The sequence below is a fragment of the Antedon mediterranea genome, chromosome 4 (genome assembly GCF_964355755.1).
Source record: "Antedon mediterranea chromosome 4, ecAntMedi1.1, whole genome shotgun sequence".
NCBI classification, from domain to species: domain Eukaryota; kingdom Metazoa; phylum Echinodermata; class Crinoidea; order Comatulida; family Antedonidae; genus Antedon; species Antedon mediterranea.
The window spans coordinates 20,429,622-20,452,418 of NC_092673.1; the positions used below are offsets into that span (position 1 = coordinate 20,429,622).

Below are 22,797 nucleotides of genomic sequence, written 5' to 3' on the forward strand. Positions count from 1 at the left end.
TTAAGATTTAATTTTTGTTAAAGATATTGTAGAGGTATTTATTGGTATAGTGTGCGTAATGACAGTGGCGTCCACCCCGATTGCTACACGAACTTACTACAACGACCTTATATCTGGTTTCAGCAGTCTACTGGTTGAGAGCAGAGACGTTTTAAACAGATTTGTAAGTTAAGCTATATTCTCAATTTTATAATATAAAAACAAAACAGAGCTAAATCTTAGTTTAAAACACCTTCTTCGAAAAATAAAAAGTGAACTATTACAAAATCGTTTTAGAAATCGCAACGAATTCAGCAAGATGCAGTTTTAATGTCGACAGTGGAAGGTCTCCCGGATGTTTCCGCTTTGACATTTCGTACACGTCAAAATATGACAGTAAGTACCAGTACTTAATTATTTAAAGTAAGTTCACCAATTAAAAGTTTGAATATTTTAATAGGGTATTTTATATTTAATAGTCGAACTTAAGTACAAAACTTAACAAATATAAAATGTTTGTGTATTCATATTAACACCATGATTTTGTATAGTCCCTTTTATTGGTCAGTTTGGGCTTTTATAGAATTTTATAAAATTGTATCTTACAAGAGGTGGTCCTTTAAAAGAGGTGGTCATTTATGAGAGGTAGTGGTCGTTAAAAGAATTTGTTTCTTAGGAGAGGTCACTAACGATAAGAATAATAAGTTTTAAGCTCTATCTACACTATCAAACTTTATGTGACAAAAAATGTGTATGTGTCAAAGCACTACCATTTAAGCATATCACACTTTTCTTGTCACATAAAGTTTGATAGTGTAGACAGAGCTTAAGGAAATTATATATGTATTGATAATTCTTATGTTTTTTTAGGAAGGTGATCTACTTGAAACACACAAAGTGAATTTACTAATCTATCACTCTGCAATCGCGCTGGTTATTCTAGATGAACTTGCCTACTTGGGATCGGGATCGTTTTTATCTGAATTTCAGCATATTTCTGGTGATTTGAACATCGCAGCCTCTAAAGTAATCGGAATTGTATGTACCGTCAATGAAACACATTCATGTTTAATTAATTATACAATTTACTAATAAAATGATGATAATCATTTCTATTCTGATTGTATATCTAATATTAATTATTCGTTTCCATTCATTTTCTTCGTGTTGATATACAATTCCTCAATAAATAGATATATTTTATTTTATTGTATTTATTCGGTATATAAAACAGCACAAACATCCCAGCGGGCAAACCTGTGAAAAAAAAGTAAATAACAAAGACAACGAGGAAAAAAAGCAATTAAACAACCAAAAGTACAACGAACGAATTAATTTGGAAATAAAAAAATAAAGATAAATATATATTTATAAAATTGTTTATATCTCTACCAACCTTCTTTGTTTTCTACTCTTATTCAGTCTCCACCCACCATTCACCACCCTGTCTCATTTTGTAATATTTCTTTTATTCCTGTCCACCCAGGCGGCACTTGCCAGTTCGTATGCTATGACATCCAAATTCCTTCACTTGCTCTGATGAAGGGCTAGTGTTGCCCAAAAGCTCTGCTAACTTTTCTGGCTGTTTTACTTTATCGTTTTGATTTTAGCTTTTCGCTTTTTTTTTGTATCTCCATTGGAGATTCAGCCACTGATACCCACAGCATTTGTCAATTTTTCAGTAATTTGCCTTTGGATTTATATATATATATATAGGCTAAATAAAGTAAAGGATGAGTATTGAAATTAAAATAGTTTATAAAATATACTAAATTATTATCTATTCGATATAAAACAATGATTAATAAGTATACATATCTATTTTGTTTAGATGCATTTCGGGAACCTTACCGGAACTTGCATTACGTCATCAAACGGCACCCTCTATTTTGACACGACCGCAGATGAAGCGGAGCGAAACGAGCGAGACTATCTGACACTTCTTGCCGTAGCCTCATACCTTCCAGACACTTTGGCGGATTTTCGAAGACTGAGAAATTTTTATAGATAATAAGAAAAGGTTATTCAATAATTATCCAATATTATGAAAAAACTGTAATAATATTTGTTTTATTTTTATACTACAAAAATTAACCCCTAAAACACTCGACCACCCACTTCAAATGATTTATTTAAACTTCACAAACTTCTAAAAACTACCCTACCAAGGTAGTATACAGTAATCTAATATCGCCCTCATCGATCACTTCTATAAATCATGTATAATAATGATCTAGGCTTCTCAAATAATTTATAGCTGATTCTCTCTCTATTTTGACGCGATCATTTTGATCAAGGTAACAAAACACATATCTGTTAAATTGTAAGAAGTTGTTATGTACTCACTGGCCGATCGAGAAATTTCAGAATTAGCGCACCAATCCACAATTTTGGATCCGCCTTGTTCTAGGCCTATACATTTATGTATTGTAATTTTAATATTTTATTTAACTATATAAAACATTGTTTTACGATACAAATTAACGTCTATTAGATTCGAGTATATTTTCAACATACTAGTAATGTATATTTATCAATGAATTTTTTAGATACACATCTGCTAATTATGTAAAAGCAAAATACTTAAGTCTCAATAATCGAAACGCTGACAGGATAATAATGGGTGTGTTTCACTTCCCCCGGGGAAACCGCGTGACAGTTCCCCGAGGGAGTGGCATACGTGATAGTCCTGCGGTTCAAAGCATTGGTAAAAACTGTTTAAAATGTAAACAAAATCTCTACATTATAATATTCTTGTAAAAATAATATTAAAAATATTTATCGCTCATAGAAAAGAATAAAATGCTTCCAATGTAAATGTGCAATAAAATATATATCTAATAGATGACCTTGTTTAGTAATTATTATAATTTGTAGTACTTCATCCAACAACAGAGACCAGACACATATAACTTACTAAAGCTAGCTAGAAGCTACCAGGTTAGTTCAGGCAGGGGAAAATAAGCATAATGTTATTAGAAAAAAAGTGAGTGATGATGATGACTTAACCTATGCGACATGAAATTGAAATCTTTAGGGTAGGGTACGGTACGATTTTAGAATGATGGTCCAATTATACCCCGTGCTGGATCGTTTAAACACAGTGAATTACTTTAAAATCAAAACTTACTGCAAAGCTCTGTCTACACTATCAAACTTTATGTGACAAAGTGCCCATAATATGGACACGTTGAAGTCATATCACTACCATATTTGGGTCTAGCTAGTTTGAGAGTGTAGACAGAACTTTAGATTGGACATCTAAACTACATTGACTCGCAACGCACGCAAGGACGTAAGTGCAACTTAAGTAATTTGACCAATCACGACGAATATGCGTTGCGTCAAAGTGGGAACCAAACTTAAAGCTCTGTCTACACTATCAAACAAACAAAAAAGTGTGATATGCCCAAATATGGTTATGATATGACATCATCATGTCCATATAAATGAGCACATTTTTTTACTATAGAGAAAAGGATGAATAGCCAGATCTGAACCAACACCATGGGGTTTAGAGGCAAGTAACCACGCAGCATTCTTATATACAGTATACGTATAAACAAAATACTAACGGCACAACTGATTATTGATTAAAAGAAATCGAGGTATCTTATACCGTGAATGATACCAAGAAACGTCCACTATTTGGAAAGGTCATCCTTAGGAGGTTAATTATCCCAATTGATACGCAATTTAAATGTCCATCGTAATGGAACTCAAGTAATGAAATATTGTTACGATTCCAGGAATTCGGTGTGGTTTGGACAGTTTACTGTTTATTTTTAAAATGATTAATTTTAGATAGACGAGATAAAAAAGAAAAATAATGAGCTCATCCATGGATTTGAAGTATGCAAATGCAGCATACCTACTTCATTGTATTTACGATGTGTAAGTACCATGCAGTAGTTTTTAAAAACAACTAAAAGAATGTTTCAATTTAGGCCTATTCAAAACATATACTTATAGTTTCTAGGGAATTTCATAAAATGTCAAAATAATGTATAAGCCTAGTTGCCTAGTTTATTGAAAAAATACAATCTTAAGCTATGTCTATACTATCAAACTAGTTTGACCAAAAAAGTGTGATGTGCCCAAATATGGTAGTGATATGCCCAAATATGGCAGTGAAATGACATATGGGTACATCACATTTTTTGTCACATCAAATTTGATAGTGTAGACGAGATTTAACTGTCATTGGAAACGGGGTTTAAAACGAATTTGGATGTGCACAAATTAGGAAGTAAAGTTTCTAAATTCGAAAAAAAGCCTACATAGAAGAAGTACGGTGGCAATAGGGGAGAGAAGGGGGATGATTTTTCTACGGGGTTGTCAGATTTCGCATTCAATTCAATGAACACGTACCGCCAGACTACCACCAAACACAACCTTAAAATTAAAAATAGTCTCAACCTTTTGCACAAAATTAATAAGACTAGGCCTTGAGTATACGTTTTCTTAAAAATAATAACAATTATTTACAAAAATGAAAACTATCGGCAATTATTCTTTAATTCCGCTTTTAGTGTATCTGAAATATATACGTTACCACACCTATTTTAGAATCAACAGATTTACTATGTAACAATGTGTACAAGATCACTCCGCATTGATATCTTAATTGATTAGGGGGTTTTCTCTAGACATTAAAGTAATCCCTGCTTGCATATTATATTCTGAGTCACGGCAACCCGGATAATTTATTTTGACAGTGTCACATGATGGACAATCATTATTATTTTATATATTGCATTACTTTAACCATATTTAATCAGTGAATTTAAGTTTTGCCAATAAGTCTGCTTAGGGACGTCTATCACGAAGATAAAGGAAATTGAATTAAAATCTTCGTTGTCTACGCTGACATAGCGCAATCCTACTGAACTGGTATAAGCCTGTAAAGTCAGCTATCCTCTCAAGAACAGCACATACACATTGCCATGACGAGAAGCGATTTAGTAGTATTTAGTTCCGTAATATGCCGATACCGAGGCTTGCGATGTGCTTTCTACTCGGACTAATCTTATCGACAGACGGCAGGCCAACCTCCGCAATCAAAACTCTACAGCACCTTGACCAAGAATCGGACTCTGGAGACACCCTGGATATAAATACGATTGAAGTGACCGAATTCCAACGTACACTGGCTACCGCGGCACATCGAAGTAAGCACATAACATTATGTCTAACGGAAACTTCTGACAGCAGTATAAAATCGTTTTCATCTAAACTGAAGTGTCTGCTAAAGAAAATTGGATCATGTTCAAAAGATCGAAAGGCTACCAAAACTCTAAGCATAAACGGTATCAAACCCTTAGCATCGTTCCAACAAACTAACACACTAAAGCAAAACAACAACAAAAAATGTGAAGTTGTTTTAGACTTGATTCAATTGATAAAGAAGAGTATGTTTCTTTCAAGAGAAGGCGTTGTAGAGACAATGACAACTGCGGAACATTTAGAACGACAAGCCATACGTGAACTCGATGTAGAAGACGCGATAATTAATAACAATACACGGGGATGCGTGCATAACTACGTAACCATTGATAACAAAGAAAACGTACAATCTAGAAATATTATTTCACGATCTAGAAGAAACATATTTAACATGAATGAACATAGTTTTCTGCTAAAAAACACTTCTAAAACAACACATGGAAATGTAAAAGATGAAAATCAAACAGAAATTAGAGGCATTGCAAGAGGTGTCAATAATGATCTATCAAATCCAAAAGTTGAGAGATCACGTCTCATGTTAACAGATCACCAAGATGCAGCGGATGCGCTACGAATTGGAATAAACGATGTTACACAATATGGGGCAAGATTGTCAGGGAGTGTTGTACAACGAAGGAAGGGGAAACAAGATATAATAACTTTAAAAGATAGAGTGACGAAACTTGGAGAATTCTCAAAACAATTTACTTATAACCACAATTCAGATAGCATATCTGATTCAAGAGAATTCAACGACAGTTCCGAGTTGACACAAACTCCAAAATACATAACATTTCCAGAAAGAGTAGTGTATTATGTAGTTATAAACATTGACGAAGTTTATTCGATTTTAAGGGAAAACTACAGAATTTATGTGAGTACTTAACATGGTCTTTTTGTCTAAATAAGCGGCAAGTTCACTTTAAACAAACTCCATATTTTTATTCTATAATAATAGTCCTAAAAATAATTGTTTTTGTTTAATGTTTTTGTTGAGTATGCCATTTTATTGTCACATAATAATTATTCACATTAACCGAACATTGGATTAAAAACATAATTTACCTGAAATAAATGTAATATAAAGCAAAAAATAGTCAAATTTACTGGAAGTCAATGGATTTTTGGTATAATTTGTCTTTTTATAAGCTTAGTGAAAACATTTGTTTTTCGACGGACGTGATTAACTTTATTAAAACTGCAAAATGGTCTATTATCAAAGTTATTATTATAGCCTACTCCATTTTCATGTATTTGGGGGACAATACAACTTCAAAAGAAATTACTGTACATTTGTTTTTAAACTAAGATTCGATAGATCCATTCTCATTTTAGAAAGTTACCGTAATCAACTCCGTTTTTCTACGTTCAACAAATTTAAAGTTTGCATATAATTTCACAAGAGTATTGCAGGGTATTAACAGCAGTGTTTTCTATATACCACACCATGTCGGAAAGTTGGTAAAATCTTAATTTCCACAGACTTACACTTATGAGTAACTTTTTCAGAAAGAAATATCTAAAGAATGTACCATTTTCATTGAAATCTTTTATTTACATCAACCCAAATTATTTTTTATCAGATTTCTCAATAGTAACCTAAATTTGAACAGATTTAAGAGAATCTGTAACCATTGCTGTCTAAATCAACCAAACAACAGACCACAATCCGCTATTTTTAGAACTTATTTTTATTTTCAGCGTAGGAAATATTTTGGCAGTGGTAGGCTTGGCATAAAGTTGAAAAATAGAGGAACGTTCATACAGTGGCATCAAATAGGACCACATAGGTGGTGGTTCAAACCAGTAAGTAGTCCTCTACATTCACTTAAGCAGAATTTAAACGATCGAACGAAGAGTGAGCTCTTCTATCCTTTAACACATGTCCATGACATAAATGAATTAATACCAAGAAGAAAATAATTCGGATTGATACATATTAGATAATCGGGAATAATTATATGAACAATATCATTTGAATCATATAAATAAGGCCACAATGATGTTATTTGCGTGGTACAGATACGAAATGACCTCATGGGCCATAAATTGACAAATAACCGTTCCTTTTATGGTCATTGGTAAGTGTAAATTACTTTAGCTAAATCATAAAGCAATCATGATAATATATCTACCTTTGATCAACCATAGGCCTAAGTCAAAAAACTATGTAAATAATAATAAACCTATTAACCGAAACATAACCTATGTTCAAAGTCTGCAGACGAAATGACGTGACGAAATTAGATTTCCTTTAGATTAAAACGGCGAGACGATAATACTGTTGATATGAACATGTCAGTTGTCATACGCGTTATACATGTGGGAACCTCTATAATTACCATATTAATATTCTTTCATTGTCTAAAGCTAAAAACAGCACGCGGTTTGTTTTTAACTTATCAAAAATTATCAGCTATAATTCGATTTCTAGAAATTCCTTTGTATTTATAATTTTGCAATTATTCATTAATACCGTAGGCAATAGACCTGCATAATTATTTCAAGGTACACCAGGGCTGAATAAATATGTATATAGCTTTGACAAAAAGTGGAGGCGAGGCTACTCAAAAGGTTAAAAAAAGTAAAATTAAAGAGGTTACCTTAGATATCGAACATTCTTAACGCTGAGCATTTTGTTCACAGGCCTAACATTTTTTGTAATGCTATGTAACGTTTTTTTTCCCCAAAAAATGTTTATTTGTTTGTTTCTACAGAGTATACAAAGGTTATGCGATCACATGGATTATCTCAAAGCTTATGAAGTTCTAATTAACGGAATCCTGGGATTTGAAAAGCTACAATCAGATAACGAAAACGTACTTTCTGGTTTAAACATTTTAAAAATATTTTGCGCCCGATTAAGACTCAGTATTTACTACATGGTAAGTGGAAACACCATCACGGCCACCAAATTATTTAGAAATAACAGTATTTCAACTAATTTTTTTCCAATATTATTATCATTGTACAGTATATTGAACGTTTATGTAAGCCTATACGTGATCGCTAAAAAAATATCAAACATTACAGTAGGATAAGATATAGATAGTGCAAAAATGGGGCTTCAGCATTGCTGTCAAAATCCTTCCTGAAGCGTGGTTCCCACTAGCGACGCAACGCAAGGAGGTAACGCAACGCAAGTGAATTGACCAATCACAAGCGATGGCTTATTCGCTTGTGATTGCTAACTGTCTATAAATTCGCTTGTCATTGGTTAAAACGCTTGGGTTGCGTTTACGTCCTTGCGTTACGTTCTAGTGGGAACCAAGCTTAAAGCGTGGTTCCCATTAGAACGCAACGCAGCGACGTATCGACGGAAATTGATGTATTGCGTAACCACCACAAGCGGGAACCGACGACGAAACATTGCTGCAAACATCGCAGGTTTGATTTCACGCAGGCGGGGGAAAACACAATTATTAGAAGGGCATTTTCTTACGTTAACATTTTTTAAGCTGGTTGATCGATGTGTCACAGTGTTAAATGCTGCAATTATCATCAGCATGTATTTTCAAAACAAGCGTACTTGAGCTTAGGAACGAACATTACTGAGCGCCGCCAGTCAAAAATTACGCAGCCCTCTAAAGCTTGGTTCCCACTAGCGAAGCAACGTAACGCAATCTACGCAACGTAAGCAAATGCCCTTCTAATAATTATGTTTGCCCCCGCCTGCATGAAATCAAACCTGCCATGTTTGCAGCATTATTGCGTCGTCGGTTCCCACTTGTGATTACACTTTACGTCGATACGTCGCTGCGCGTTGCGTTCTAGTGGGAACCACGCTTAAATATCAAAAGGCTTCCGCTTGTTTGTTGCATTTTTAAATGAATTAATCTATACCCACACATAACATTCAAATGCACTACTCTATACTCACGAATAACATGATAATTTACTTTTTTTCAGATTAGAAAATATACAGAATCTGCCGGCGAGAGTGATGAAAGTATACGACAAAAATTAACGTCATTGGAAAATCGCTCCTTTCAACTTCATTCCATATTAGTACTACGCGAACTTCGAGCGTATTTGCATAGATTAATACTTGAGATAGAACAATTAATTGAATAATTAAATGATATCCCACTACTTCGATAGTCGAATGTGGAACATATAAAGAAAATCCAAATGACTTAAAACAACAATTAAAAAAAAGCCAAAGTAAACACGTAAAAGAACAAATATCAGACATTGTATGGCGTTATTTAATACACACCTACATATTTTACCTGCAGTACACGGAATATATTTGAAAGCTGTTTATATTGACTATCAGTAGACACTTAGAGCAAAAGGGAAATTCCCTCAAAAATAGATTCGTTGTGTTAAGTATAATATACACGGTTAATTGATTTGCCTGACCTTTCATTCACAAAAATGCTGATATATTAAACGTTAAGGGGAGCATTAAACAAAAAGTGCTGAAATACAAATGAGTCTATTTCTTGATATTCTTGGAAAATATATACGCAATTCACTCACAAAACCAATGGTACTTGACAGTCTATAGACAAAAACCAGATAATTCAAATGAAAATGGCCAGAAAATATATCAAACTTTTATTTGATAACTTAATGTTTCAGACTTGCAATTCTTAGTAGGTTTACTTTGTAACAGGTATTTAGCCAATTAATCACAGACGATAGTTTCGTGGATATGAAATATAAGTCTAATGAGGGTGGCGTGTTGGAGAGATGGGTGGTATATAAAAAGGTGTACCGAAAGAGAAACGGTACATCTTGCTGGAGGATACACAAACCAACTGAAAATTATTATCATGAGTGTAGTCGACATATTACAGGGTAAGTATTGGCTGTATTCGTTATACCTTCTTTCAATAAATGTTCCTAGGTTGTAAATGCATACAATTTAGGGCTATGCTATATTTTAGTTAGCAGGTACAACAATGCGTTGTACATCCAAATTACTGAACTGAAAGGTTTGCCATTTATGTAATGGTGCAACAAAAATGATCAGGTAATGTTTTTATTATATGCTGTTTAGATTTTATTACTATAGTTAGCACAGAAATAACTATTTCATTTTCAACATAAATGTTGTTATTTTTCCAAATGTTACATAGGTCAAAATCATGTGAAAAAAAAAGAAATTGATAATTTTGAACGCATATGCACTGCAAATGTTTTGCATAAGTTTGTATTTATCAATTATCATATATAGGCCTATGTAATTTTAAAATGAACTCTTGTTCAAAGTTTAAAAGATTGAAAACATCGATTACTGATTAATACAGGGACAATTGTATCGTTTATTAGTTTAAATAAGATTACAAACCACCCACTGACGTCAATGCGTCCCTGGGTTTCCCCCAAAAAAGTATATATCTATAGTGATATATGATGTTTCCTTCATAAGGGCTTGCCTAATACATCTTTATTGCAGGCTGGTTCTTTCCAGGCGAGTCAAAACTTTCGTGTATTCGTTTACTACTATTTTATCAATATAGGTCTATTTTCCTTTTTCTTTGATGTAGGATTGTATTTCGTTCTTCTGGGGGCATTTTCTACGTCACCGAGTACTGATTTCTCATTTGCCGAGTATGACAAGATCTACCATTTAACGAACACATTGCAATGCCAAATAGTAAATGCAACTGATGAGGTAAGAAGCCAGACCACAAGAGACAGACATTAATTTGACAGCACAGTCGCCGGCTGTATTTTCTTTTTAATGTTACTAACGATTTTAATTTTTTTGGACAGAAAAGCAAAAATATGTCTATTTATGAGAGTTTCATGTTATTTTTTTTTAGTTTCATATGAACTACACATCAAGGATACAAGCTAATGTTCGCAGGATTATCACACCCCTAGAGGATTGCCCACAGAACATATGCAACGATGTAAGTATTTTAATAATAATAGTACTTTTAGTGTCGTTTCATAAGTAAAGATGTTTTTTCCACAAAAGGGAATTTTTTTTCACAAACGGGGCCGGGCAAAAATCGTCATAAGCTAGGCTAGTTAAACATATCATTACCTTTGCTGCTAGTTTGAAAAGGGCACCTCGTAGAAAGGGGGTTCTAAAGGCTTAGCATCTATATCGAATTCAACCTCGATTAGGAATGACAACTTCAACACGTGGAACTGTTTTTTTTTTGTTTCAAAATACGTCTAAATGGATAATCCAAAACAGGAAAGAGAAAAATTACTTTTTACTCTTCCTTGATTCAAACATTTTAATTTTGTTGTTATTCTTTGCAGACCACGATCAATCGTATTATAAAACATAAAGATAGCTTAGGAGCCTACCGAGACACCCTAGAAAATATAACATTAGCCTACACGAGCACAAGGATACCAGTTGCCGACAGTTTACAGGCCCTGAACGCTGTTATTCGTCATTTAAAAACAATTCTAGTAAGTTTAATAAGTTATTGTGGCATTTAATATAATATCCTATTAATTATTTAGAGTACCGTTATATGAATGTTTATTGCGATTGTTTATCATGCAGCTAAATTAAATTTAATAAAACGTAGTTTTGTCGTGCGGTGAATAATAATTTTCTAGCTCCAAGTCGGTACCAGAAATAGTCTTTAATATGAATTTTTTTATTTTGTATGGCCATAATATATGAATGTTTGTATCGCAAAAAATCCACTACATATGTTGCGAAAAAGGCACTACAAGTGAAACTTTAATCGTGGATACCACCACCTAGCCTACCTTAAGATTCTAAGCCAATATTTTGTAATTACCGTTTTTTTTACTCATTCTACTTATTTCATTTGACAGCGACGAGCTGGCGCATCGTCTACAACATACACACCTTCACCGCTATCCACGACACAGTCCACTGTGGTAAGTTATTATATCTATGTTCTGTGTTTTATTTTTTTATTTTATTTTATTCAATTTCCAGGTAACATACAAAAATCATAAACAAGGTACGGCATCATTCAACAAAACAGAACAAAAGTACTATCAGCACCTGCGGGTAACCAAAAGTGGATCAGTTCAAAAGAACTGCACTGTCGAGTGGCTTTCCCAACTAATAGTACGAAAAACGCAAAAGACATAAAAACACAGTGATAGTCTAGATGAATTCGATATCAGTAATACATTTTTTCAAATCCCTTCTAAACCCCCCCAAGTTAAACAGGACTTGTGTTGTATTAAAAAGCAAGAAGGAATCTTGTACGACGGTTTATCAGAAAGGTGACGACATGTTACCAAAATTAGTTTTAATAGTCCTTTCCATCCCTACAATTTTTATTTAGTGTTTCGTTGTGAAGATTTCTTCAAAATTTTGAAATTAAAACCATAAAATAAAATGAATTAATGATGATATTGATATTTGAACATTTTAATTGCAGATTCAATATGTATCTGAGTATGGCTTTTCTAAACTTACGGATCTGTGGTTACGCGATGCAATCTTATACGAATTCTTTATGTCTCTTTTACGCTATCAAAATGAAATAAACATTGACGTGATTCAGTTCAGCGGATGTAGACAGAGTTATCAATGCGGTTGTTCGGTTCTTGAGCTATGCAGGCTAAATTACCAAAGCTGTGTATGAATATTAATATAAAGGAACATCATCAAATTTTCTTTACACCGTTCAAACCCGTTTCGAGAACGATGGTGGCGGCTCTGACGCGTTTCAAGAAAGTTGATCTACGCTCTAATGCCTTTCAAGAAAGTGGCTGACGCTCTAACATGGTTAAATGGGTTGTTTGACGCTCTAACGCGTTTCAACCGGATATATGATGTACTTTTTCAAAATATAATGTTTTTTTTGGGGTGGGGGTTTCAGGGCAACGTGCAGTAACATCTGTCTTTTTCTTTCTAAAATTTTTCAGGTCATTCGATATATATATATATCCAATATCTAATATATTATGTTGTAAAAACGTAAACAAAAAGCATTCCATAATAAATGTAGTATGTAAGTTTAAGCAGAATACATTTTTGCTAAAATAAAAGTATTCAATTTATTGGCCTAATAAAGTAAAAACCAAATAAATAATGTCGAATGTGCCTGTTTTCTTATTTCACTGTAGACCTACCGTATTCCATTTGTACCAGAGTACTAATACGATTTATGACCAAGAAATAAATATAACGGAACACTAAATGACATGACTTACTTTAATAGACGTCTTTTGTTCGAAGTTGCCATGTAATGGCAACTCCACTGCTCTCTCTCTCTCCCCCAGTTAGTCTCTACAGATGTCTTTAAGGTATTGTAGACATTGAGACTTTTGCGGTATTGTAGACCTCTGAAGTTACTATGTAATGAAATCTCTACTGTTCTCTCTCCCTCTCCTCGACATCCGTCTCTACACAACTTACTTTACAAGACGTCCTCTTGAGTTATGATGGACCCCCGAAGTTGTGTATATGATGGCATCTCCACTGCACTCAATCCCTCAGTCAGTCTCTACAGATGTCTTTAAAACTAAATGACACAACTTTACTTTATTAGACGTCCTCTTGAGGTACTGTAGACCTCTGAAGTTGCCATGTAATGACATCTCAACTGCTCTTTCCCCCTACAACAGTCAGTCTCTGCAGATGTCTTTAAAACTGAATGACACAACTTACTGTATTAGACGTCCTTTTGAGGTATTGTAGATCTCTGAAGTTGCCATGTAATGACATCTCCACGGCTCTTTCCCCCTACAACAGCAGTCTCTATAGATGTCGTTAAAACTAAATGACACAACTTACTGACCTTCGAAGTTGTCATGTAATGACATCTCCACTGCTCTCTCTCCCCTCCCCAGTCAGTCCCTACAGATGTCTTTAAAACTAAATGACACAACTTACTTTATTAGACATCCTTTTGAGGTATTGTACATCTCCAAAGGTACCATGTAATAGCATCTCCACTGCACTCAATCCCTCAGTCAGTCTCTACAGATGTCTTTAAAACTAAATGACACAACTTACTTTATTAGACGTCCTTTTGAGGTATTGTAGATCTCCGAAGTTGCCATGTAATGTAATCTCCACTGTTTTCTATTGAAAGTTAGTCTATACAGATGTCTTTAACGTTGTGTGTCGTATTACCTGGATATCGAAAGTTCCACTAATTAACAATAAGTACAGTACTCTTTCCTGGTATAATTCACACTATCATGATAGGACATAAATCATGTGTATTTTATTTCTATTATGAAAATCACAAAAACAATTCAAAAAGAGACATTGAACTTTTCATTTAGTTTTATTTATTAGTATCTGTATATTATTAGCAACCATTATTCTTTGATAGATTTATATTATGATTTTATTATGATTTGGTTATGATCGAGTATGATTTGGTTATGATTGAGTATGATTTGGTTATGATTGAGTATGATTTGGTTATGATCGAGTATGATTTGGTTATGATCGAGTATGATTTGGTTATGATCGAGTATGATTTGGTTATGATCGAGTATGATTTGGTTATGATCGAGTATGATTTTGTTATGATCGAGTATGATTTGGTTATGATCGAGTATGATTTGGTTATGATCGAGTATGATTTGGTTATGATCGAGTATGATTTGGTTATGATCGAGTATGATTTGGTTATGATCGAGTATGATTTGGTTATGATCGAGTATGATTTGGTTATGATCGAGTATGATTTGGTTATGATCGAGTATGATTTGGTTATGATCGAGTATGATTTGGTTATGATCGAGTATGATTTGGTTATGATTGAGTATGATTTGGTTATGATTGAGTATGATTTTGTTATGATCGAGTATGATTTGGTTATGATCGAGTATGATTTTGTTATGATCGAGTATGATTTTGTTATGATCGAGTATGATTTTGTTATGATTGAGTATGATTTTGTTATGATTGAGTATGATTTTGTTATGATTGAGTATGATTTGGTTATGATCGAGTATGATTTTGTTATGATATAGTATGATTAGATGTGTGGCAATTAGCTACATATACTTATTACCTACACTGTCTATTATTAATTGTTACATTTTATTTTTACATAGAACAATGCATACAAAAGTATGAAAATTTGTTTCATATTTACATTAAAATAATAAAACCAGTATAAATCTGAAAGAAACATAATTTTAGTAATTGTATCAAAAGTTATAAATTGTGATATAACTATATATTAATAATAAAGTTATATGTTTATTTAGCAATGGCAAACAAGGTATTACTGATTATAATACTTGTACACATTTGAAATTAAAATTTATAAAACAAGTAAGCTAAAATAAACATAATTCTAAGATCTGTTATAAAATTATTATATTAAAATACTGTAGTGTTTAATTTATATTGCTTTAAATTAAGAATTTTGTATTATTATTTTGTTTAACTAATGTTCTTCAATTTCAGTTATATTGGTACCAATTTCTTTTTTATATAAGGAAATTTGAAAGAGCTTTTTTAAATGTAACACTTTGTATTTACTTGTTAATTCATAGAGCTATCTTTTTGTCATCTTTTACTATACAAGTTGTTCTATGAAGTCACTGCAAATGGATGATCCTTGTGGTCAAAAATCCTTTAAAAAAAACCAGAAAATAAATTAAAATAATTTAAGAAATAATTTCAATGAATTCTAGTTTAAATATTCTATTTTTCAGTTTCTGTATCTGTATTACAATTTGATTTTAAATCTAAATTAAAAAATATGTAATTTTTTTAAACTGCTTAGAAAAGCCAACATAGGAAATCAAATATTATATACCTGCCAACTTTTTCAGTGGACAATGCACGAGATAATAAATTTAAGTTGTATATAGCGCCCTCTGTGTTATTTTAACTAAAAATAAATATGCCCTCTATGTTTGATTTTTTACAAAATTTAGTTTTCCTGTACTACATAAAACAAAAAAACACAGGCCTAGGCTAATTATGTTCACATTAATTGAATAATGTGCAGTCCTATGCTATTTTTCTATCAAGTTAATTTCAAAATAATGTTTTTGATGAATATTTTTATGGATGTGTGAGATGATGGGTGAGGCATACATGTTTTATTTATTCATGCGCGAGAGTTGGCAGGTATAATATTATACAAAGTAACTATTAATATTAATAGTAAGTATATATTAGGTTTGCCATAGAATGGTATATTGTCAATATTATTAAAGGATTTTTTTGTTTGTCAAGAGCCAGTTGATTTACTCACCATTCCAAAGCACACCCTCTATAGTTCTTATTCAAGTTTAACAAAAGTCTAACATCTTCTGGTTTCAACTCAAAGTTCATTGACTGAAATACAAGGTAAAAATAATTATAATCATTTATACTTTTGTACATACTAAACTTTATCTTTGGTTATTAAAAAAGAAGACTCACTTCAAAATTGGCTTGAATGCGAGAAGGAGTCACGCTTTTTGGAATGACCACAATGCCACGTTCAACTGCGAAGCGTATGAGTACCTGAGCGGGACTTTTCTTGTAACGGTTCGCAATTTCAACAACAATTGGGTCATCCATAACTGACGGGTCTGTCTCCTTCACCCTGAAAATACACCATCAATACCTTATAATATATACATCAACTAAAACAGAATCTGGGGTGGGTTTCTTTCGAAGTTGCTTACATTTTTGTATTAGTTTTTAGGTGAGGATGTTAAAGCTGAGGTACAGGTTTGAATTTTAAATATAATATCTGGTTAATTGTACATAAATCAAATATTTGTAATAGAAATCAAGATGAAAAAACATGAATTTCTCTTAAAACGGTCATATAAAAAATTGGCAAAATTCTGCTATAAAAACCAGCAAGACTTTTTTTCAGTAGTTAGGTAGTTTAATCCATGTAATAACATTTCTGGTGACTCCCTAGAAGATGAAATAGATGGTGGATATACGGTGGATATCAATTTTTGCTATAGCATGAAAATAAAACTCTGAAGTTGAATAAAAATACTAGAAATGTAAAATTCAAGTTATATTACCTATATTTAGTCATCTGATAACATTTTTTACCACACCATTTATTTGTCATAGTTTTTTAAAAATGCCTCTCTATTTACAACATTTGTGTACAAAACAATAGAGATTTTACTGTGTAATTTAAACTATCTATCTCTGATAAAAAAGTGCTTATTTTCAACAAGATGGTGTAATTGAAACAAATAAAATCCCAAAAATTATGAAACATAGGGGAAACTATAGATCGATAATTATTGGAATGTATGATCAATAGAATTTTGTTTCCGCACCTGGCCTTTAGAGTCAAATTAAACATTTTCTGGGTTAAAATCTTTCTGACTTATCCGACTCTCCCTCCACATGACTGAACTACTTTTCATTGTATTTATATGCTATTTTATGTATTGACAACTAGTTTTATATATTATGTCATTGTGTATTATGTTATATTGTGGAAATAAATTGAAATTAAAATTGAAACACAGATGGGGATGCATCAATTTATATTTCATATTAATTATTGTCAGCATTATTGATGGTCATTATAAAGTTTATAATTTAACAATACAATAATTTTAATCCAAAATAAACCTAAAATTTAATTATATATTTCATCGAACAATGGCATTTTAAAAATAGATTTTAAAAAAATGTATAAAATTATGTGTGTTTAATTGTGAAAATCCATAAAAAAAAATTGTAGAATTATGCAAAATGGAAATTAAAACAGTTTGTGCATATAATTGATAATTTTAAACAAAATAAATTATGCAAAATTAATATGTAAATATTATTCTGTAAAAGTTAAGCTAGTTAATAGTAATATAATAAATTGTTTAATGCAATTCTCTTTTAAAAAAAAACAAAATGCATTTCATTAATATTGATTTCCAAGGTAAATATTGACTGCAATAAAGATCATTGTTTTGTTTCACTTTGCTGGCCTAGCATAATATATAAATGATGAAATATTGCTTAGTTGAGCTCCGTTTTCATTAACAGTGGTTGCAGGCTAGGCAAATAAATCTTACCATGGTCTTTGTGGAGAGCCAAGTGGGCTATACGCCGTAACCACAATTCCCTTGCTTTTACAGAATTCAACCATAGGCTCTTGCGTCAAGTATGGATGAAGTTCAATCTATAAATGATAATAACAACGGTTTTAATTAACCCATTGAGTGCCAACTTCGCATTTATGCGAACAGGACGCCACCACTCGCTGTGCCAACTTTGCATTTATGCGAATAGACTAGTTGTACTGGCTGTGCCAACTTCACATTAAAAAACTGCGAAAAAAATGAACGTCTCAATAAAATAGTCTTCACCAAGTCTATTTGTATTGACATGCATATTAAACAAAAGCCAATGAACCATTCTATATTTTGACGCGAACATTTGTAGGGCTTACTATATTGAAAATTTGAGTATTTTGAGGTTAAAAAAAATGTTGGTTTGAAGTCGTCGCTGCTGTGCTTGACGACGATGGCTCGGATATTGACATCGATTACGATATAGGCCTAGCTAGCTAGGCCTAGAAAGAAATTGATGAAGGCCAAGGCAGGCAAGGTGGTATGGACGTGGACTCCTCAAATTATCTAGGCCTCGGTCTAGTAGGTCAGCGCTAGGCTACTACTATATTAGCTACAGTAGCTTGGCCTAGACCTAGCTAGCTGTACACATATTGCTAAAAACCTATAAAAAAATATAATAAAAATAACTTTGCATTTAGAAATGTCTGATGAACATTTGTTTTTAACATTTGATTTTTTGAAATTATCAATAGCTTATTTGCAAAATATTACTGCCCTGTCAAAAATGTTGTTTATTCTCGCGTTGATAAAAAATGAGCTGGCAATACTTCACTGAAACAATGGGCCAATAAACATCTGGCAGTCAATGGGTTAATTAATTCACTTTTTTTTTAAATGTTACCTTGATATCTATATATAAATCCAAAGTAAAATTACTGAAAAAATGACAATGCTGTGGGTATCAGTGGCTGGATCTATAGGGATATTGTTTTAAATAAGCAAAAATCTAAATCACTAGCCCTTCATCAGTGCAAGAGTACATAGACAAAATTGAGAATATAAAGCAGACATGCACTGCCTGAGTGAACTGGAACAAAAGAATTGAAATATATGATGTTTTATCTATATCAAAAATAAAACTTGGTTACTTCATAGTACTTTATTACAGTAAACATTTGTTTCGTATGCTAGCAGATTAATAATTACTCTTTTTACCAGGAAAAGTCCATTGCGTACAGCCCAGGACAAAAAGAAATTTACCTACCTGGTTGACTGCCACTGGAACTTTGTTTGGCATTGCAAGTATTTGTTCAATTTGTTGTTGGTTGAAGTTGGACACTCCGATAGATTTGCATAAGCCTTTAGACACAAGTTCTTCCAAAGCCTTTAAACAATTAAGAGAGAAAGGATCATGTATCTATTTCGTATATAAATTGTTAAGGCTCTACTTGTGATCTGTCAAAGCTTCTCAAAGCTGCGTGTGGCGCAGTTTGTTGGATTACTGATCGTGAGATCGTGGTTCGATTCCAAAACTCACCGCATTGCTTGTATCCTTAGGCAAGATACTTTACTTACGTTGTAAAAAATGGGTACTGGTTAGATCAAGACACAACTTGCGTTGATTAGTAGCTGCATTATTATGGGAGTATGTTTCCATACATGTTTCATCCAAAAAATTACCCTGGTAATAATGTGCAGCGCATTGAGAGCTTGCTTATATGCGCTAAATAAGAATGAACTATTATTATTATATTTCCATTTTTCACAGAAGTCTTCAATAAAATCAGAATTAGATTTATTATAATAATAGTATTCGTACTCTACTGATATAAATAGTTGCACATTAATATTTAATACTATTTACCTAAATTTTAATTAATACAGTATTCCAATCATTCAGTGTTAATGCTTAGGGTTTTCTTTAATACACAAACACTATTACAAACTTTACCTTCCATGTATCTGTAAATGGAATTTCTTCTGCATATAGGAATTTGCCATTATCATCTTTAGGGAACATGACATCACCTCTCTACAAAAGAAATGATAGAATGCAATGACAAATATACCAGAGCAATAATAAAGGCCATGATTCTAAAAGTATGGACCAGTGCGAGGGAGTTGGGGGCGTGCTTTCTTGCTACCTACATCGACACACTTTTGGTGGTTTCTAGGTCCAGGCGACAACCGAAGACACGTCATTTGTTCCTAGGTCATCAGTTTCACCACAGTTCTAACTTCCATTATTACTAATTTGTAAGTTTAATTTGTTACTTTTACAAGATTCACTAGAAATCAATTTTTGTTTTATATTACCGGAACTAAACTGTGATTTCCCTGTTAAAATACTTTCTGTATCCTAAAGCATTCCTAAAGCTCTGTCTACACTATCAAACTTTATGTGAAAAAAAAATGTGATGTGCCCATATATGGACATGATGATGTCATATCACTACCACATTTGGGCATATTTCTAACATATTTGGGCATATCAAACTTGTTGTCAAACTAGTTTGATAGTATAGACAGAGCCTTAGTTACTTAAAAAAAATCTGTGAAATGTTACTCATTAGCCATTTACACCCTAACTTTTGCTTTGTTTTTTAATAGTTTTATTTAACATTTCATGTGTTATAATTATATGTATCGTCGGGGCCCGCATGAGACAAGCCTTCGCTTCTAGTGCTGGCCCCAGATTATTGCAATAAACTGAATAAATGTGAATAAATGAATGAATAGTGTAGAATTTATATTGAGTTCAACAAAACGGTACTCGCCTTGTAAGCCATTGGCCAGTGGATAAGATAAAGGTCAACATAGTCCAAACCCAGCAACTCAAGACTATCTTGAAATGACTTCATCACATCATCAGGATGATGGTATGTATTCCACAGCTGTATGGAAAATAAAATAATTTTTTGGTAATTTAAATTTGTTAGACATGATACATTTGTATATGTAAAAAATTGCTTGAAATTTAGCATACACACATAAAATTGTCTATTCAGCACTAAAACATAATTTATGAAACAAATTTTATTATAATTAAATGTTGGAAATTGTGTTGCGTCTAGTTTATTCATTCATAGTTACAATGAGGGTTTTATTTTTATTCAAATGGTCTATTTACTGTAGGTCTATATTTTTTATTAATATCTTTGTTTACAGATGGTGACCATAAACAACAAGCAAATGCGGACAATAAAGGGACCCTTAAATACTATGATTTTGACAGTAGCCCCAGGGCTGAGTCACAGAAATAAGCGCACACATTCAGCTGGCCCCAGCCTGGCACCACTTTTCCTACACATACAAACTCATAAAATGAGGTTATAGTACGTAGAAGTAGGACTCTTTTAAAACGGTTTTCTGTATTTAAAAATTAAAATCAACATGTTTTGGCTTTTCAATAATAACAGACATAGGCTACAATTAGTTTTTGTCACACGCGATGGCGATAATAGCGGTAAATGAAGCATAAAGAAAATGGCGGTTGATCACTGTTTTCGCGATATGAAAACAATTCCAAAGTCCTTATATGATGACATCACACACGTATCAGCACTCCATTGGCTGATTATGACGTAATGCAAATTTACCGTACCTTTAGTAAACGGAAGTTAGGATACGGTACCGTATCTTTAGCCACAGCGTTAATTTAAGGGTAAAATTGTTAAATCTCTATAATAATGTTCCGATCTTTGTTTATGTTATTGTTGCTTAATTGAATGTATTTGTTATAGTTTACTAGATTCAACCTGTTAGTGGCGGTTTCATCGCTGTTGGTTGTCAACTGAATAAAATAAATAAATAAAATAAATCATTTGACTAAACTCTACCTTGCTAGTAATAAACAAGTCTTCTCTCTTTACAGTACCATCGTCAAATTTAGCCTTCAGAGCAGTTCCAACCTCTCCTTCATTCTGGTATGCACGGGCACAATCTATGTGTCGGTACCCCATTGAAATTGCTGCTTTTACTGCATTCTCAACCTCACCTGGTTTAGACTGAAAAATGTAAGTGAAATTAAATCTCACAATTAATAAATTGACCATTTCATTAAATTCATTATTTTCATTTATTGAAGCCTGCGTAAAGTATGTCTGGTCGCTAAAATATACATAATACTAGGTCTTTATAGTTAGGTTATAGACCATGCCTAGCTAGGCCTTAGTATAGACCTTTAAACTACGCACAAGAGTCAACCAACACACGAAGATTCCTCGCACAATCAGTTTCCTCATAAGAAGCGAAGGCCTAGGCCTAGGCCTAGCCTAGACTTGGCCTACAGAAAATCAAATTTTGCCCAATAAAATAGTTAAAAAACCATACCTGCCAAGTACCTAAACCAATAATGGGCATAAGTGCACCGCTTTGAAGCTTTAAAGCATTTTTCAACATTTTATGATGATTAATTCACAGATTAATTCGATAAATGATCCCACTTTTAACACCACTAGGCCAACGACGATCGCGCTTGAAAAAGAAAGGAGGTTTGCAGCAGCATGCAGCAGTAGCTAGCTCAGCTCTGCTGTGTCATGTCACGTTTTTTATTTTCCCAGGTACGCACATCAAAAGTACACTGACCATCAGATTTCCCAATGTCAGAGGTCTTTACTAAAACACCATTTGTTTTATTTAAATATTATTATACAGTATATAACATTC

The 22,797-nt window shown here is 32.8% G+C and overlaps 2 protein-coding genes and 2 long non-coding RNA genes across 6 annotated transcripts; 2 read left to right on the top strand and 2 right to left on the bottom strand.

Moving 5' to 3' along the window:
* Window positions 1–1,428: 1,428 nt before the first annotated feature.
* Window positions 1,429–14,157, bottom strand: LOC140046839 (uncharacterized). Of its 2 annotated transcripts, none has more exons than XR_011844872.1 (3): window positions 14,132–14,157; window positions 1,831–1,969; window positions 1,429–1,696 (listed from the first exon to the last, which is right to left on the bottom strand). It is a non-coding gene; the product is annotated as an uncharacterized lncRNA (long non-coding RNA). The 2 variants fall into 2 exon arrangements; XR_011844871.1 differs by lacking the exon at window positions 14,132–14,157 and adding an exon at window positions 13,327–13,480.
* LOC140047878 (uncharacterized) lies at window positions 5,976–7,993 on the top strand. Its single transcript, XR_011844988.1, has 3 exons — window positions 5,976–6,079; window positions 6,907–7,011; window positions 7,923–7,993. It is a non-coding gene; the product is annotated as an uncharacterized lncRNA (long non-coding RNA).
* Window positions 10,538–13,124, top strand: LOC140046838 (uncharacterized). Its single transcript, XM_072091560.1, has 5 exons — window positions 10,538–10,831; window positions 10,983–11,072; window positions 11,434–11,589; window positions 11,968–12,033; window positions 12,549–13,124. The coding sequence occupies exons 2-5, from the start codon at window positions 10,989–10,991 to the stop codon at window positions 12,753–12,755; spliced, it is 513 nt and encodes a 170-aa protein (XP_071947661.1). The 5' UTR covers window positions 10,538–10,831; window positions 10,983–10,988; the 3' UTR covers window positions 12,756–13,124.
* LOC140046837 (aldo-keto reductase family 1 member B1-like) lies at window positions 14,152–22,626 on the bottom strand. Of its 2 annotated transcripts, XR_011844869.1 has the most exons (10): window positions 22,462–22,626; window positions 21,969–22,136; window positions 20,907–21,023; window positions 20,081–20,161; window positions 19,394–19,513; window positions 18,130–18,236; window positions 16,517–16,682; window positions 16,347–16,429; window positions 15,623–15,716; window positions 14,152–14,251 (listed from the first exon to the last, which is right to left on the bottom strand). XR_011844869.1 is itself a non-coding variant. In XM_072091559.1 (9 exons), the coding sequence occupies exons 1-9, from the start codon at window positions 22,528–22,530 to the stop codon at window positions 15,674–15,676; spliced, it is 954 nt and encodes a 317-aa protein (XP_071947660.1). In that variant the 5' UTR covers window positions 22,531–22,626; the 3' UTR covers window positions 14,390–15,673. The 2 variants fall into 2 exon arrangements, 1 of the variants encoding a protein (XP_071947660.1); XM_072091559.1 differs by lacking the exon at window positions 14,152–14,251 and having other exon boundaries at window positions 14,390–15,716.
* Between the last annotated feature and the right edge of the window lie 171 nt (window positions 22,627–22,797).